Source organism: Mchenga conophoros, linkage group LG7 (genome assembly GCF_057382185.1).
Source record: "Mchenga conophoros isolate Kocher_MC1m ecotype Shallow Benthic linkage group LG7, M_conophoros_male_GT1.1, whole genome shotgun sequence".
NCBI lineage: Eukaryota > Metazoa > Chordata > Actinopteri > Cichliformes > Cichlidae > Mchenga > Mchenga conophoros.
Window position 1 is genome coordinate 10733985 of NC_140532.1, and position 17286 is coordinate 10751270.

Genomic DNA, 17286 nt, shown 5'->3' on the forward strand with positions numbered 1-17286 from the left:
GGGAGATGGCTCGGGTGCTGGATGAGGTCAGAGCTCAGGTAAAGTGATGCACTTAAAGCATGAGTTTCACAAAACATTGACACAGTGAACCATGACATGACGTACTAGGATTTTTTTTGTTTTTTATAACAGACTGACAGACTGTTGAGCCTGGAGAATAGGATGGAGGAGCTGGCTCGTAAGCTGAATGTGGCCACTGTATGAGCAAAAAATCACATAATGAAACATGACATGGCATACTGGGATTTTTAATTTTGATTTATTACTTATATTTTTACTTCTTTGGCCCAATGGCAAACTATAGAGAAATGATAGCCTGCAACATCTGGAGGATATATCAAGGGAGCTGGATCGCATGCAGAAAACGATCAACACTCAGGTAAAGATTGCACTTAGTGAGTTTTCACAAAACAATGACACACTGAAACATGACATGACATACTGGGATTTTTTTTTTCTTTTTTTCATAACAGACTGACAACCTGTTGAGGCTGGAGAATAGGATGGACAAGCTGGCACATACACTGAACGTGGCCATTGTAAGAGCCAAAATGACATAATGAAACATGACATGACATACTGGGATTTTAAACTTTGATTTATTTACTTTTATTGTTACTTTTTTTGGCCCAATGACAAACTACAGCAAAATGATAGCCTGCAACATCTGGACAATATCTCAAGGAAGCTGGATCGCATGCAGAAAATGTTCATAGCTCAGGTAAAGATTGCACTCAGTCCAATGAGTTTTCACCAAAAAATGACACACTGAAACATGACATAACATACTAGGATTTTTAAAAAAATTTTTTTTTATAACAGACTGACAAACTGTCGAGGCTGGAGAATAGGATGGACAAGCTGGCACATACACTGAACGTGGCCATTGTAAGAGCCAAAAATGACATAATGAAACATGACATGATATACTGGGATTTTAAACTTTGATTTATTTACTTTTATGTTTACTTTTTTGCCCTAATGACAAACTACAGCAAAATGATAGCTTGCAACATCTGGAGAATATCTCAAGGAAGCTGGATCACATGCAGAAAACGGTCAAAGCTCAGGTAAAGATTGCACTCAGTCCAATGAGTTTTCACAAAAAATGACACAATGAAACATTACATAACATACTAAAAAAAATTCTTTTTTTTTTTATAAAAGACTGACAACCTGTCGAGGCTGGAAAATAGGATGGACGAGCTAGCACGTACACTGAACGTTGCCATTGTACGAGCCAAAAAGGACATGATGAAATATGACATGACATACTGGGATTTTAAACTTTGATTTATTTACTTTAATTTTCACTTTTTTGCCCCAATGACAACCTACAGAGAAATGATAACCTGCAACATCTGGAGCATATATCAAGAGAGCTCGATCATATGCAGAAAACCGTCAAAGCTCAGGTAAAGATTGCACTTACTCTATGAGTTTTCACAAACAAATAACACAATGAAACATGAAATTACATGCTTGGATTTTTTTTTCTTTTTTTTTATAACAGACTGAAAAACTGTCAATGCTGGAGAATAGGATAGACGTAACCACTGTGCGAGCCAAAATTGGCATAATTAAACATGACATGGCATAATTAAACATGACATACTGGGATTTTAAACTTTTATTCATTTACTGTTATTTTTACTTTTTTGCCCCAATGACAAACTATAGAGAAATGACAGCCTGCAAAATCTGGAGGATATATCAAGAAAGCTGGATCATAGGCTGCACTTGGTCAGTGTTGAGGTAAATATTCCACTTCATATTTCTTGATGCATGTTCAATCATCCAGGTATGGAAATTCCAATGTTGATCCCCCGAAAGAACAACTCTTCTTACAATGCTGTGATTGCAGCCATTCCCCAACTCTCTGTGAATGGTAATCATGGACATTGATAAGTGGTTTTGATTATGACAGTTTACATATAAATGATCAAGAAACTGACATCTAGAGCCCATTGTTAGTCAGTGGTGCTAGTTTCAGTCATTGTGCAAAGGTACTGTTTATAAGGTTGGAGAAACCTGGAGTCAGCTGAGACTGAAGAAGTCACTTGGATGATTGATGAATCATTTCTGCCACTGAAACTGCTACGTCCAGATAAACAGAATCAACCTTTTAGGATTTCACTTCATAATATTCCACAATGGTCCCGCAGGCCCACCACCCGCAGGAGGCGCCATAGGGGTCGGGTGCATTGTGTGCCGGGTGGCGGCCAGGAGCAGAGGCCCTGGCGGACTGACCCCCGGCTGCCAAGACTGGCAATAGGGACATGGAATGTCACCTCTCTGGTGGGGAAGGAGCCTGAGTTAGTGCGTGAGGTTGAGAGGTACCGGCTAGATATAGTCGGGCTCACCTCTACACATGGCTTGGGCTCTGGAACCAGTCTCCTGGAGAGGGGCTGGACTCTGTCTCAGTCTGGAGTTGCCCCTGGTGGGAGGCGGCGGGCTGGGGTGGGTATCCTAATATCCCCTCGGCTTGCTGCCGGTACGTTGGGGTTTTTCCCGGTGGACGAGAGGGTTTGTTCCCTGCGCCTTAGGGTCGGGGAACGGGTCCTGACTGTCATCTGCGCTTATGCGCCGAGTGGCAGTTCAGAGTACCCAGCCTTCTTAGAGTCCCTGGGGGGGGGGGGGGGGGGGGTGCTGGAGGGTGCTCCACCTGGAGACTCTGTTGTCCTGCTGGGAGACTTCAATGCTCACGTGGGTAACGACAGCGAGACCTGGAGGGGCGTGATTGGGAGGAACGGCCTCCCTGATCTGAACCCGAGCGGTGCTCTGTTATTGGACTTCTGTGCTAATCACAGTTTGGCCATAACGAACACCCTGTTCGAACATAAGAGTGTCCATAAGTGCACGTGGCACCAGGACGCTCTAGGCCGTAGGTCGATGATCGATTTTGTAATCGTATCAGCAGACCTGCGACCATATGTTCTGGACACTCGGGTAAAGAGAGGGGCTGAGCTGTCAACTGATCACCACCTGGTGGTGAGTTGGATCAGGTGGCGGGGGAGGACGCTGGACAGACCTGGTGCACCTAAACGCGTAGTGAGGGTGTGCTGGGAACGTCTAGCAGAGGCCCCAGTCCGCGAGATCTTCAACGCACACCTCCGGCAGAGCTTCAACAGCATTCCGAGGGAGACTGGGGACATTGAGTCCGAATGGACCATGTTCAGCGTCTCCATTGCCGAAGCTGCTGCATTGAGCTGCGGCCGCAAGGTGGTTGGTGCCTGCCGTGGTGGTAATCCCCGAACCAAATGGTGGACACCAGAGGTGAAGGGAGCCACCAGGCTGAAGAAGGAGTCCTATTGGGCTTGGTTAGCCTGTGGGACTCCGGAGGCAGCCGACAGGTATCGACAGGCCAAGCGGAATGCGGCTCGGGCAGTGGCTGAAGCAAAAACTCGGGTGTGGGAGGAGTTCGGAGAGGCCATGGAAAAAGACTTTCAGACTGCCTCGAAGAGATTCTGGCAAACCGTCAGACGTCTCAGGAGGGGAAAGCGGTGCTCTACCTGCACTGTGTATAGTGCTGGCGGAGCGCTGCTGACGTCGACTGAGAAAATTGTCAGGCGGTGGAAGGAATACTTCGAGGACCTCCTTAATCCCACTGACACGTCTTCCGAGGAGGAAGCAGAGTCTGGGGATGAGGGGAATGACCCGCCAATTTCCGGGGGCGAGGTCACTGAGGCAGTTAAACAACTCCTCGGTGGCAGAGCCCCTGGTGTTGATGAGGTCCGCCCCGAGTTCCTGAAGGCTCTGGACGTTGTAGGGCTGTCCTGGTTGACACGCCTCTGCAATGTTGCGTGGAGATCAGGGGCAGTACCTGTGGACTGGCAGACCGGGGTGGTGGTCCCCATCTTTAAGAAAGGGGACCGGAGGGTGTGTTCCAACTACAGGGGGATCACACTCCTCAGCCTCCCTGGGAAAGTCTATGCCAGGGTGCTGGAAAGGAGAGTTCGTCCGTTAGTCGAACCTCAGATACAGGAGGAACAATGCGGTTTTCGTCCTGGTCGCGGAACACTGGACCAGCTCTTTATCCTCTCCAGGATACTTGAGGGTGCATGGGAGTTTGCCCAACCAGTCTACATGTGTTTTGTGGACTTGGAGAAGGCATTCGACCGTGTCCCTTGGGGTGTGCTGTGGGAGGTGTTGCGGGAATATGGGGTGTCTGGCCCATTGCTACGGGCCATTCGATCCCTATACAACCGTTGCAAGAGCTTGGTTCGCATTGCCGGCAATAAGTCGGACTCGTTCCTGGTGGGTGATGGGCTCCGCCAGGGCTGCCCTTTGTCTCCGGTTCTGTTCATAATTTTTATGGACAGGATTTCTAGGCGCAGCCAAGTGGCGGAGGGCTTTCGCTTTGGTGGCCTCAGAATCTCATCTCTGATTTTTGCAGATGATGTGGTTCTGTTGGCTTCATCGGGTGAGGGCCTCCAGCTCGCACTGGAACGGTTCGCAGCCGAGTGTGAAGCAGCGGGAATGAGGATCAGCACCTCCAAATCTGAGGCCATGGTTCTCAGCCGGAAAAGGGTGGAGTGCCCACTCCGGGTCGGGGATGAGTTCCTGCCCCAAGTGGAGGAGTTCAAGTATCTCGGGGTCTTGTTCGCGAGTGATGGGAGAAGGGAGCCGGAGATTGACAGACGGATTGGGGCTGCAGTAATGCAGACGCTGCACCGGTCCGTCGTGGTGAAGAGGGAGCTGAGTGTAAAAGCGAAGCTCTCAATTTACCGGTCGATCTACGTCCCTACCCTCACCTATGGCCATGAGCTGTGGGTAGTGACCGAAAGAACGAGATCGCGGATACAAGCGGCAGAAATGAGCTTCCTCCGAAGGGTGGCTGGCCTCTCCCTTAGAGATAGGGTGAGAAGTTCGGCCATCCGGGAGGGGCTCAGAGTAGAGCAGCTGCTGCTCCACATCGAAAGGAGCCAGCTGAGGTGGTTCGGGCATCTGACAAGGATGCCCCCTGGGCGCCTCCTGGGTGAGGTGTTCCAGGCATGTCCCACCGGGAGGAGGCCCCGGGCAGACCCAGGACACGCTGGAGAGATTATATCTCTCGGCTGACCTGGGAACGCCTTGGTATTCCCCCGGATAAGCTGGAGGAGGTGGCTGGGGAGAGGGAGGTCTGGGCCTCTTTGCTTAGGCTGCTGCCCCCGCGACCCGGCCCCGGACAAAGCGGATGAAGATGGATGGATGGATGGAATATTCCACAATGAGTTTTCATGAAAAATGGCATGAAACATTGCAGGACATATCTGGACATATATTTTTGTTTGTTTGTTTTATAACAGAATGAAAAACTAAAGAGAGAGATGTACTTCCTGAAATCATGTTTGAAGGAGCAATGCAAAGAAGGTGACTCATGTTCTTTCTGTGAGAGCTATTATCTGTCATATATCACTATCGGTGTTTCTTTTCATTTCATTCAACAGTCAAATGCTTGGGCACACCTTCTCATTTAATGGTTTGTCTTTGTTTTCATGATTATTTACATTGTAGTTTCTCACAATGTAAATAATGTAAATAAGGCATCAAAACTATGAATGAACATATAAGGAATTATTTAGCAAACAAAAAAGTGTGAAATAACTCAAAACAAGTTATACATTTTAGATTCTTAAAAATAGCCACAATTTGCTTTGATTATTGCTTTGCACACTTTTGGCATTCTCCTGATGAGCTTCATGAAACCTGAAATGGTTTTCCAACAGTATTGAAGGAGTTCCCAGAGATGCTGAGCGCTTGTTGGCCCTTTTGACTTTGCTCTGTCATCCATCTCATCCCAAACCATCTCGACTGGTTTTAAGTTAGGCAACAGTGGACTCCAGGTCATCTGGCAGAGCACTCCATCACTCTCCTTCTTGGTCAAATAGCCCTCAGACAGCCTGGAGGTATGTTTGAGGTCATTGTCCTGTTGAAAGATAAAAAATGGTACAACTAAACGCAAACTGGATGGGATGGCATGTTGCTGCAGGTTGCTGTGGAAGCCATGCTGATTTCATTGTGCCTTCAGTTTTGAATAATTCCCCAACAGTGTCGCCAGCAAAGCACCCACACATCATCACACCTTGTCCTTGATGCTTCACCGTGGGAACCGTGCATGTAGAGACCATCCATTCACCTTTTCTGTGTCTCGCAAAGACACGGCACAAGGCAGAGGGTCTCAAAGATCTCAAATTTGGATTCATCTAACCAAAGCACAGATTTCCACTGGTCTAATGCCCATTCCTTGCATTTCTTGGTACAAACAAATCTCTTTGCTTGTTTCTTTTTCTTACTAGTGGTTTCTTAGCAGTTATTCGACCATAAAGGTGTGAAGTCGTCTCGATTTTCTGAGGCATCTGAGGTCCTTCAACATCTGTCGTACAATGCTCAGGATTTTCTATGAGTTTTTTGTGGCCAGTGCTATCCTCTATGCTGTTCCATGCTGGGGCAGCAGGTTGAGGGTCGCAGATGCCAACAGACTAAATAAACTGATCCGCAAGGCCAGTAATGTTGTGAGGATGTAGCTGGATTCCCTTAAGGTGGTGTCTGAGAGGTGGATGTTGTCTAAGACAAAACAATGCTGGATAATACCACCCACTTCATGATGTGTTGGCTAGTCACAGGAACTCATTCAGTGAAAGACTGAGATTACCAAAAAGCACCACTGAACAACACAGGAAATTAATCCTGCTCATGGCCATCTCTCTATACAAGTCCTCCATCTAATGCACAGTAAACACTGCAATAGTTACACCCTTTTTGCACACGCTCTTTTCTACTCTGTAATATTCTATTTATTTATAAGACCTCTGTTAGTTCTTGATATTTATAATTGAGTGATGTCTATATGCTTTTACTTAAATTTGTAAAATCTGTAACATATTGTATTGTTTAAATTGTTTAGCCGGTTATTGTTACTGTCTTAGAGCAGTTGTAACCCACATAATTTCCTTAGGGATTTATAAAGTATTCTGATTTTGATTCACGCAGTCTCCTCTGAACAGTTGATGTAGAGATGTGTCTGCTACTGGAACTCTGTGTGGCATTCATCTGGGTTCTAATCTGAGGTGCTGTTAACTTGTGATTTCTGAGGCTGTTGACTCAGTGAATTTATCCTCAGCAGCAGAGGTAACTCTTGGTTTTCCTTTCCTGGGGCGGTCCTCATGTAAGCCAGTTTTGTCATAGCGCTTGACGGTTTTTGCGGCTGCATTTGGGGACAGATTCAAAGTTTTAGCTATTTTCCCAACTGACTGACCTTTAGTTCTAAAGTGAAAGACAGAGATTACCAAAAAGAGATTACCTAAAGTAATTCATTAAAGTAATGATGGACTGTCATTTCTCTTAACTGACTGGTTCTTGCCATAATATGAATTCTAACAGTTGTCAAATAGGAATGTCAGCTGTGTACCAACCTGACTTCTGCACAACACAACTGATGGTCCCAACCCCATTAAGAAGGCACGAATTTCCATAAACGAACCCTGACAAGGCACACCTGTGAAGTAAAAACCATTTCAGGTGACTACATCATGAAGCTCATTGAGAGAAGGCCAAGGGTTTGCAGCGCTGTCAACAAAGCAAAGGGTGGCTACTCTGAGGAATCTAAAATTGAAAACTTTTTTTTTCTTAGCTGCATATGGTAAATGGTAAATGTTAATGGCCAGTATTTGTATTGCGCTTTACGAGTCCCTCAGGACCCCAAAGCGCTTTACACATTCAGTCATCCACCCATTCACACACTGGTGATGGCAAGCTACATTGTAGCCACAGCCGCACTGACAGAGGTGAGGCATATGTATATACATCTTGCTTCATATATTTGATGTCTTCAGTATGTATCTACAATGTAGAACATAGTCAAAATAAAGAAAAAACATTAAATGACAAGGTGTGTCCAAACCTTTGACTGGTAGTGAAAGCTTATGCATAAGTTCAACAAGGAAGATCTATGGTCTCACATCTGTCCACTCCCAGGTGCTGCTGGCTAAATCTAAGCTTTATCACTTTCCCACACTGGCATCACTGGTCTAGTCCAATCACCTTCTCCTGGTCTGCTCCAGGCCAATCAGCATTCATGACACACGTCTCCGAGTGAGTGTCCAGCATTCAGACAGCTACCTGAGGACACTCTTCATGTGAGAGAAAATCTGCTCACACAGATATGTAAAGCCAAGCTCCATGAACACGCGCAGCTATGGATTCCAGCTGCTTCAATGTTGCATTAACTGGCATTAACTCAGCCAGAGTTGGGAGACAAATCTAGCTGCTCATTAAAGATTTCTGGTTTGATCAGAAAAGAAAACATTGGACCATATACCTGAAAGTCCCAAAAACGCATTGTGAATTCTGTCTCGAGTCTACGGATGTATCCGTGTATTTCCGTGGTGCTGATGCTGTGCTGAGCGGACAGCTCCTGAAGCTTTTGAAACGTCGGAATGTGGAGAGCTAACAACGTCCCTCTCACCAGTAGGCTAAGTTATTTTTAGCCAATTACAAGTTGAATCTGGTAGTTGGGGTTGTTAGCTAAGATACCGTCATTAAGAAGTGGCACAACTAATATGTCTATGTGAGCTAATTTGCGAAAGAAAGAAAAGTATTTCTTTGTGCCCCCCTATCCCTGTTAATGCCCTACCTGGCCCCCCTGGCAAAACTTTGCTAGACCCGCCCCTGCACAGTTACCAGCTGTCAGCTACTTGGAAAAGGATCCTGATGTTATTTGTCTCCCAGAAACAGTTCATAACTTCAACTCATTCATGTCACCTAAAAGGTAAACCTGTTTCTCCATCACCTGTTCAGCTCTGATGATTCAGTAAGGACATCTCCTGGTTTCATCTTCATGTTTCCCTCTCACCAGATAACCAAACCGATCATGACCAGCAGCTTTACAGCTGTGGCTCCAGCAAACATCAGCTGATACTAGAAATTAATACAGCTTTACAGCTGATCAAGCTTAAACGTGCTGCTGTTGTTTAGCGTGACATCTGCTGGTTTTCTCTTTCTGGCGCAAAGTGGGCGATAAATAAACAAGAGAGAAAAGCCGATCAGCTGATCATTGATCAGTTTCATGATTGAAGTAGCAAAAGGATAGGGAGGAGAGAGAATGAGAGAAGAAGAGGCAGCTGTGCAGTGTAACGACAGAATAAATCCATCTTTGTGTCTTTTTCCATTCTAGCTGAAGTACGGGACAAATCGCGTTCCTTTTCAGCTCAATATGAGACGCGTAATATTTTCTCTGAATACGGGACATTCCGTTTTTACGGGACGGTTGGCAACTCTACTAACTAACCTTATAAATGAAATATAGTTCACTATCAGTAACATCATAACACCCACCCAGCTGTATAGACACTCTGTCATGCTAGCTAGCATGCAGTACGAGTTATTGTAACGGACTGTAAAAAGTCAGCACAACGAAAATAAACTCCACCTAAACTTGGTTTATATCTGACTCAGATAGTCTGCAGGTCATAACTTCTTACCTGAAGTTTAGTTCACCTGACACTCGGACCGCCCCGCCTCAGGTCTCTCCTCTTGCCTTGTAAATCTCTGACAGGTGAGTATATCATATATCTGTAGAGTGTAATGTTGTTAGGGCTCCCTTACACAGACTCTTTAGAATCAGAATCAGAAAGGGTTTTATTGCCAAATGTTGAGCAGGTTTACAACATTAGGAAATTGCTGCAGTGCTTCAGTGCAAACATACAGGGAGTGCAGAATTATTAGGCAAATGAGTATTTTGTCCACATCATCCTCTTCATGCATGTTGTCTTACTCCAAGCTGTATAGGCTCGAAAGCCTACTACCAATTAAGCATATTAGGTGATGTGCATCTCTGTAATGAGAAGGGGTGTGGTCTAATGACATCAACATCCTATATCAGGTGTGCATAATTATTAGGCAACGTCCTTTCCTTTGGCAAAATGGGTCAAAAGAAGGACTTGACAGGCTCAGAAAAGTCAAAAATAGTGAGATATCTTGCAGAGGGATGCAGCAGTCTCAAAATTGCAAAGCTTCTGAAGCGTGATCATCGAACAATCAAGCGTTTCATTCAAAATAGTCAACAGGGTCGCAAGAAGCGTGTGGAAAAACCAAGGCGCAAAATAACTGCCCATGAACTGAGAAAAGTCAAGCGTGCAGCTGCCAAGATGCCACTTGCCACCAGTTTGGCCATATTTCAGAGCTGCAACATCACTGGAGTGCCCAAAAGCACAAGGTGTGCAATACTCAGAGACATGGCCAAGGTAAGAAAGGCTGAAAGACGACCACCACTGAACAAGACACACAAGCTGAAACGTCAAGACTGGTTTTTCTAAGGTTTTATGGACTGATGAAATGAGAGTGAGTCTTGATGGGCCAGATGGATGGGCCCGTGGCTGGATTGGTAAAGGGCAGAGAGCTCCAGTCCGACTCAGACGCCAGCAAGGTGGAGGTGGAGTACTGGTTTGGGCTGGTATCATCAAAGATGAGCTTGTGGGGCCTTTTCGGGTTGAGGATGGAGTCAAGCTCAACTCCCAGTCCTACTGCCAGTTTCTGGAAGACACCTTCTTCAAGCAGTGGTACAGGAAGAAGTCTGCATCCTTCAAGAAAAACATGATTTTCATGCAGGACAATGCTCCATCACACGTGTCCAAGTACTCCACTGCGTGGCTGGCAAGAAAGGGTATAAAAGAAGAAAAACTAATGACATGGCCACCTTGTTCACCTGATCTGAACCCCATTGAGAACCTGTGGTCCATCATCAAATGTGAGATTTACAAGGAGGGAAAACAGTACACCTCTCTGAACAGTGTCTGGGAGGCTGTGGTTGCTGCTGCACGCAATGTTGATGGTGAACAGATCAAAACACTGACAGAATCCATGGATGGCAGGCTTTTGAGTGTCCTTGCAAAGAAAGGTGGCTATATTGGTCGCTGATTTGTTTTTGTTTTGTTTTTGAATGTCAGAAATGTATATTTGTGAATGTGGAGATGTTATATTGGTTTCACTGGTAAAAATAAATAATTGAAATGGGTATATATTTGTTTTTTGTTGAGTTGCCTAACAATTATGCACAGTAATAGTCACCTGCACACACAAATATCCCCCTAAAATAGCTAAAACTAAAAACTACTTCCAAAAACATTCAGCTTTGATATTAATGAGTTTTTTGGGTTCATTGAGAACATGGTTGTTGTTCAATAATAAAATTATTCCTCAAAAATACAACTTGCCTAATAATTCTGCACTCCCTGTATAACAGCTCTTGTTTGCTGAATAGCCATAATGCAGACAAAACACAAACAACAAAAAGCACAGTTCAAACTGGAATGTAGAACTTATATGATTGAGCAAACAAGGCGCACACATGAGGAGATGACGAGGTGACCAGGAACAGGGATAAACTGAGGGTTTAAATATGCAGGATGACGAGAGGATGGGCAACAAGTGGAAAGACACCTGGAACTAAGAATCTAAAAGCAAACACCAGTAGTTCTGGACGTTGGTGATGGAACTGATCTAGTGGATCGGGCTCAGGAACTTGTACAGGTGCAGGAACCAGCTGGGCCCTAGCCACCCTCACCTGGGGAACTGGAACTTTTGAACTGGGGCAGGGGTAGGCAAGGTCCAATTCCATCTCACTCATGCCTCAAGTGTCTGCATTTGGGTCCTTCTCCTCTCTGCCTCCTCCTCTCTGCCAGTATCACAATCTCTCATTACAGATTTTGTGACACTGGCAGAGATCTGCACAGAGCACTGCTGCCTTTGACTGAGAACATTGTTGAGCAGTGGAAGGAATATTTCGAGGACCTACTTAATCACACTGGCACATCTTCTGTGGAAGAAGCAGAGTCTGAGGACGAGGGGGACAACTCAGGGGGTGAGGTCACTGAGGCAGTTAAACAACTCCTTGGTGGCAGGGCACCTGTGGTTGATGACATTCGCGCTGAGTTCCAGAAGGCTCTGGATGCTGTAGGGCTGTCTTGGTTAACACGCCTCTACAATGCTGCAATGACTGCAATGCAGTCAGTGGTTGCTGGAGTACTTTTCTATGCTGTGGTGTGCTGGGGGAGCAGTACAGCAAAGAAGGACTCATCCAGGCTGGAGAAACTGATCAGGAAGGCTGGCTCTGTGGTCGGCATGAAGCTGGACACTCTGGTGACAGTGGCAGAGAAAAGGACACTAAAAAAACTGCTGGACATTATGGACAATGCTGGGCATCCTCTGCACACGGCCATAAACAACCAGAAGAGTCTGTTCAGTGACAGGTTGCTTCTCCCAAAGACAAGAACCAACAGACTTAAAAACTCCTTTGTCCCACACGCCATCCGACTGTTTAACGCCTCTCTGGAGGGGAGAGGGAGGGGAAACAGGAGGACAAAAGAGGGGGGAACAACTAAGCTGTAGTGCCTCTTCACTTCACTGTGAGATACCTTTTTTGCAATACTTTTGTTAATAGTCAACGGTGCAATAGACCTCAATACTTTAAATGTGCAGTTCACTTGTATTTTTATTTTTATTCCTATTTATTCTATTTATCCCCTTCATATATTTTATTTATATATGTCTCTGTATTTATATATGTGTGTGTGTGTGTATATATATATAATATTCTGCTCACGCTCTGTAACTTCTGTCGGTGCTGTGCTTTTGGAAACCGAATTTCCCAGAGGAACCCACCCGAGGGATTAATAAAGTTTTGTCTTATCTTATCTCTTATCTTATGAGATCAGGGGAGATACTTCTGGATTGGCAGACTGGGGTGGTGGTTCCCATCTTTAAGACGTGGAGAAGGCATTTGACCATGTCCCTCAGAGTGTCCTGTGGGAGGTGTGCTTCTGGAGTATTGGGGTGTCTGGCCTATTGCTATGGGCCATTTGATCTTTATACAACCGTTCCAAGAGCTTGTTCTGCATAAATGGCAATGAGTCTGACTCGTTTTTGGTGGGTGATGGACTCCACTAGTGCTGCCTCTTGTCACAGTTTCTGTTGGTAATTTTTATCGACAGAATTTCCAGACATAGCCAAGTGGTGGAAAGCTTCCACTTGAGTAGTCTCACAGTCTCATCTCTGCTTTTCGCAGATAATGTGGTTCTGTTGGCTTCATCGGGTGATGGCCTCCAGCTTGCACTGGAGTGGTTTGCAGCTGAGAATGAAGCAGTGGGAATGAGAATCAGCATCATCAAATCTGAGGCCATAGTCCTCAGCCGGAAAACAGTGGAGTGCCCACTCCAGGTCAGGAACGAGTTTCTCCCCCAAGTGGAAGAGTTCTATCTTGGGGTCATATTCACAATTGACGGGAGAAAGGAGCAGGAGATCGACAAACAGATTGGTGCTGTGGCTGCAGTGATCCGGACCCTGTACCGGTCCATTGTTTACCCTCACCTATGGCAACTAGCTGTGGGTAGTGACCAATAGAACCAAATCTCTTGGGTGGCTGGCCTCTCCCTTAGAGATGGGGTGAGGAGTTCAGTCATCTGGGAGGGGTCAGAGGAGAGCTGCCGCTACTCCACATGGAAAGGAGCCGGTTGAGGTGGTTTGGGCATCAGATAAGGATGTCTTCTGGGTGCCCCCTGGGTGAGGTGATCTAGGCATGTCCCACCCAGAGAAGGCTCCAGGAAGACCCAGGACACACTGGAGAGACAACATACCTGTTGGCTAACCTGAGAATGCTTTGGTGTTCCCCCAGACATGCCAGGGAAGTTGGCCAGGGACAACTTCCCTGGTAACTGCTCAGGCTGCTGCCCTCACGACTTGGCCCCGGATAAGAAGAAGAAGATCCATGGATGGATGGATGTTTCAACCAATTCTTGTCATTTCACACAGTGAAGGCACTGTGTGAGCAGTGGTTGGCAATGAGATTGTCTTGCATATATTTTTGCCCTTCGGTTGACGTGTACATCACTATACGCTATACGTGCTACACATGGTGTTTTCAATATATTCCCAGCAGCACTTATCATGACTTTACGTACCGTAGTTCCATACTATTTTTTTTTATTACAGTTTCCTTTATTTATTAAAGAAGTTCTTATTTTCTTGTTTGTTTTAGATGCTACTGTGGTGTGTATATGTATGTGTATATGTGTATTGGCATTAAACCTTGTGAACTGACTGCATGTCTACAGCTCATCTCCTATTTAAATAGTGCCTGTTACAGTTCCCATATGCTTGGCTTGATGACAAAAATGCCTTTTGGCACAGTGGGCAGCCTCACTCAGAATAATGTAGCTCAAGCGGTAGAGCAGGTCATCTACTGATCGGAAGGTTGGTGGTTCGATTCCTGGTTTCCCCTAGTCTGCATGCCAAATGTCCTTGCGCAAGATACTAACCCCAAATTGCTCTCCGATGCATCCACCGGAGTATGAGTGTGTGTGTGTGAATGTTACTTAGAAAGCACCTAGAAAAATGTGCTTGTGTTAATGGGTGAATGCACAAGTTGTGTAAGTGCTTTGAGTGCTCAGAAGAGTAGAAAAGCACTATATAAGAAGCAGTCCATTTACCATTTAATGACCTCTCTAAAATGACTCTGGAAGACATTGTTTTGAGTCTTTTGGAGTCATTAAAACAACTAAATGCTGAGATGACTTTGCTGTTTAATAACTTGTTGATCTGTTTGGTAGGGAATCTCCCAGAAAAAATGAAACCCTGTCCAGATTTCTTTGCTCTTTTTTCCACAGTAAATATCATACATTGCTAACAGGCTTGTTTACTTAGTATGTGGAAGACACTTCTGGTTATAGTTAAGAGTCTATAAAGTGTGTGTGTGTGTGTCAACATTGCATCCAGCAAATGATATATGCAAACAGACTTACTGAAGTTTTCACAGATGATGTGGACTAATGATTTTGTTTCCTCTCCATGGGATTGTCCTGGTCACGTGTCCCCCTGATTCTAAAGATACATGTGATGTGAGTATTTATGTTCAGCCACAATAAACAGCAGAGACAAATGGGTAATGAATTTAAATAAGTCTTCTTGTCCTGTTTTTCATTTCATTATTTCTGTCATTTTTGTATCTCTTGATTTGAATAGAAGGACAATAGAGAGTGCCCATCCCGGCCATGCCCTACTCAGAACTGTGCAGAGAATGTGCCCGGCTGTCCAACACATACATGTGATGTGAGTCTTTGATGTTCAGGCACAATAAACAACCATCAATAATATTTAATGAGCTTAAAGGAAGTCTTCAGGTCCTATTTTTCTGTTCACTCTTTCTCTAATTATTTTTTTCCTCTGAATTTGAATAGACGGGCAAGAGGGAGTGCCCTCCTCAAGACTGCAAAGAAGAGAATTTACCTGGATACTGCACTGAGCAAACCAGAAGTAAGGACAAAAAACTTTACTAACCAATACATCTGGGAGAAGCATAAGAAAAAAAAATTAAACATGTCTTTTTTAGCACTTAAAATAATAATTAATTTTCTCCAAACTCTTTGGTAACTCTGTCTGGACTATTTATTGTATCGCTTGTTCTTCAGCTGCTTGCTTTAGGGATGACCACAGATCATCTCCCTCTATCTCACACTACCCCTTCCATACTTTTCTATTACACCAACCCTGTGTATGTTATATACATTATATATTCTGATCATTTTTATAGTTATCCTGACATAACTTTGCTTTCTCCTTTTTACTTTAATTCATAAAACTTGACAGGACAACAAATATATATTAAAAAAAAAGGACCTTCTTGTTGGTTTGGGGTTGTTAGAAACAAACTCTGCACTGAGCATCTTCATTGCAGAAAGGTTTAGGGTGGATAAAAACACATTTTGATGTACAAATAAAATGTATTTGCTTTTTTCGCTGTAAGATTTTGCACAAATATTTTAATATCTTCATACCTAGAAGCACAGGAATAATACAATAATGTGATGTGTTTACAGGTTGCACCCATTCTGGTGTAAATTATAACAATGGAGACTCTTGGAGGTCGGTGGAGAGTCCTTGTGATATCTGCCAGTGTTTGGTGGGTCTGACAGCAACTACATGCTCAGGTTTTCATCTGGTCACTCACCTTCATCTCTAATAATGCTGTTCACTCTTCAACACAGGACGGTTATGTTCGCTGTGAGAGGGAGCAGTGTTACACTCCCTGTAGAAACCCTGCTGCTCCTCCTCCAAATACCTGCTGTCCAGTCTGTGAAGGTGGGCTTAATTGCTTTGTGTAATAAGGTTTGTATATGTGTTAGACTGTAGAGGCATAATGTGTCTATTTGTGTGTCTTGTAGGCTGTGATGTGAATGGACATGAAGTCCCTAATGGAGCTGTGATCCCTGTTGGAGACCCCTGTGAAGAGTGTAGATGTGAGGTGTGTCTATAAGTTAACATTAGATTTGATTTTGATATGTGTAAGTGAATTAAGGATTATTTTGTTTGTTCTTTCTCTCAAAGAATGGAAATATGGTGTGTTCATACGTTTACTGTCCTGCTCCATCTTGTCACAATCCAGTGTATCATGCTGACGAGTGTTGTCCACGGTAAGGAGCCTGCCTGCTGCGATCATCCATATCATATTTTAAGCCTGTAGAGTTCTTGTCCTTTTAAAATGTATTTAATCAATGTTTACATAAACCTGTAGATGCGAACAGTGTGAATATGAGTCCAAAGTGTATGGAAATGGAGAAAGTTTCACCTCAAAGAGTGACCCCTGCCTCCAATGCTACTGCTCTGTGAGTTTAGTTTGATAGTTATGGTTACATGATGTTCATGTGACTGAAAAATGGATCTAAATTTATTTGTCTTTCAGATTAGCTGTGATATATGTGACAACTAAGTGGAGAATTTGACATATACATTCAATATTTTTCTTTCTCTGTCTCTTAGGCAGGTGAAGTGTTTTGTAGAAATATGGCTGCATCATGTCCTACATCACACTGTACTCATCCAGCTAGGTACAGAGGAGAGTGTTGTGCCACATGCAATGGTCAGTGTCAAAAATATGCGTCTAGTTCCCTCACATATTTCAACTTTTACAGAAACAACCGATCAGCTATTTGTGTTTTTTCTTCCAGACTGTCAGTATGATCAGAGGGTGTATGCTAATGGGGTAATGCTCAGGCTTCCTGGGAGTGGACCCTGCTTGCACTGCAGGTGTAAGGCAGGTGTATATAAAATGTTTTGTATCTAGTGCAAAAAAATCAGGCAAAGTGTGCGTTTTATGGCTTTTCCCACATCAGGAGACATATTTCTGCTTTCTTTGTGCTTTTTTCTTTTCTGGATTATAACACAGTTTGACTTCACACTTTTCATGCCTGTTAATATCATTGACAGTTCTTTTGGTGCTTCTGTTTTAGGGTGGGAATATAACTTGCCATGAGAAGA

At 44.3% G+C, this 17286-nt stretch overlaps 2 protein-coding genes across 2 annotated transcripts; both read left to right on the forward strand.

The window, feature by feature from the left end:
* On the forward strand, window positions 1–1795 carry LOC146569610 (uncharacterized). Its single transcript, XM_085281092.1, has 8 exons — window positions 1–198; window positions 305–379; window positions 474–539; window positions 647–721; window positions 823–888; window positions 996–1070; window positions 1168–1233; window positions 1341–1795. The coding sequence occupies exons 1-8, from the start codon at window positions 163–165 to the stop codon at window positions 1437–1439; spliced, it is 558 nt and encodes a 185-aa protein (XP_085137218.1). The 5' UTR covers window positions 1–162; the 3' UTR covers window positions 1440–1795.
* A 9539-nt stretch (window positions 1796–11334) lies between these two features.
* LOC146569611 (kielin/chordin-like protein) lies at window positions 11335–16989 on the forward strand. The gene is made up of 10 exons (XM_085281369.1): window positions 11335–11342; window positions 11700–11931; window positions 15210–15285; window positions 15849–15931; window positions 16017–16110; window positions 16194–16273; window positions 16357–16442; window positions 16544–16634; window positions 16789–16856; window positions 16977–16989. The coding sequence occupies exons 1-10, from the start codon at window positions 11335–11337 to the stop codon at window positions 16987–16989; spliced, it is 831 nt and encodes a 276-aa protein (XP_085137495.1).
* Window positions 16990–17286: the final 297 nt, after the last annotated feature.

Bases quoted from the DNA above. Each gene is read 5' to 3' on its own strand.
- LOC146569610 (XM_085281092.1), top strand. From the start codon at position 163: ATGGAGGAGCTGGCTCGTAAGCTGAATGTGGCCACT. The intron at 199-304 runs GTATGAGCAAAA...GGCAAACTATAG, and splicing joins GTAAGCTGAATGTGGCCACT to AGAAATGATAGCCTGCAACA. The intron at 889-995 runs GTAAGAGCCAAA...GACAAACTACAG, and splicing joins ATACACTGAACGTGGCCATT to CAAAATGATAGCTTGCAACA.
- LOC146569611 (XM_085281369.1), top strand. The intron at 11,932-15,209 runs GTAGGGCTGTCT...GAATTTGAATAG, and splicing joins TCCAGAAGGCTCTGGATGCT to ACGGGCAAGAGGGAGTGCCC. The intron at 15,932-16,016 runs GTGGGTCTGACA...TCTTCAACACAG, and splicing joins GTGATATCTGCCAGTGTTTG to GACGGTTATGTTCGCTGTGA.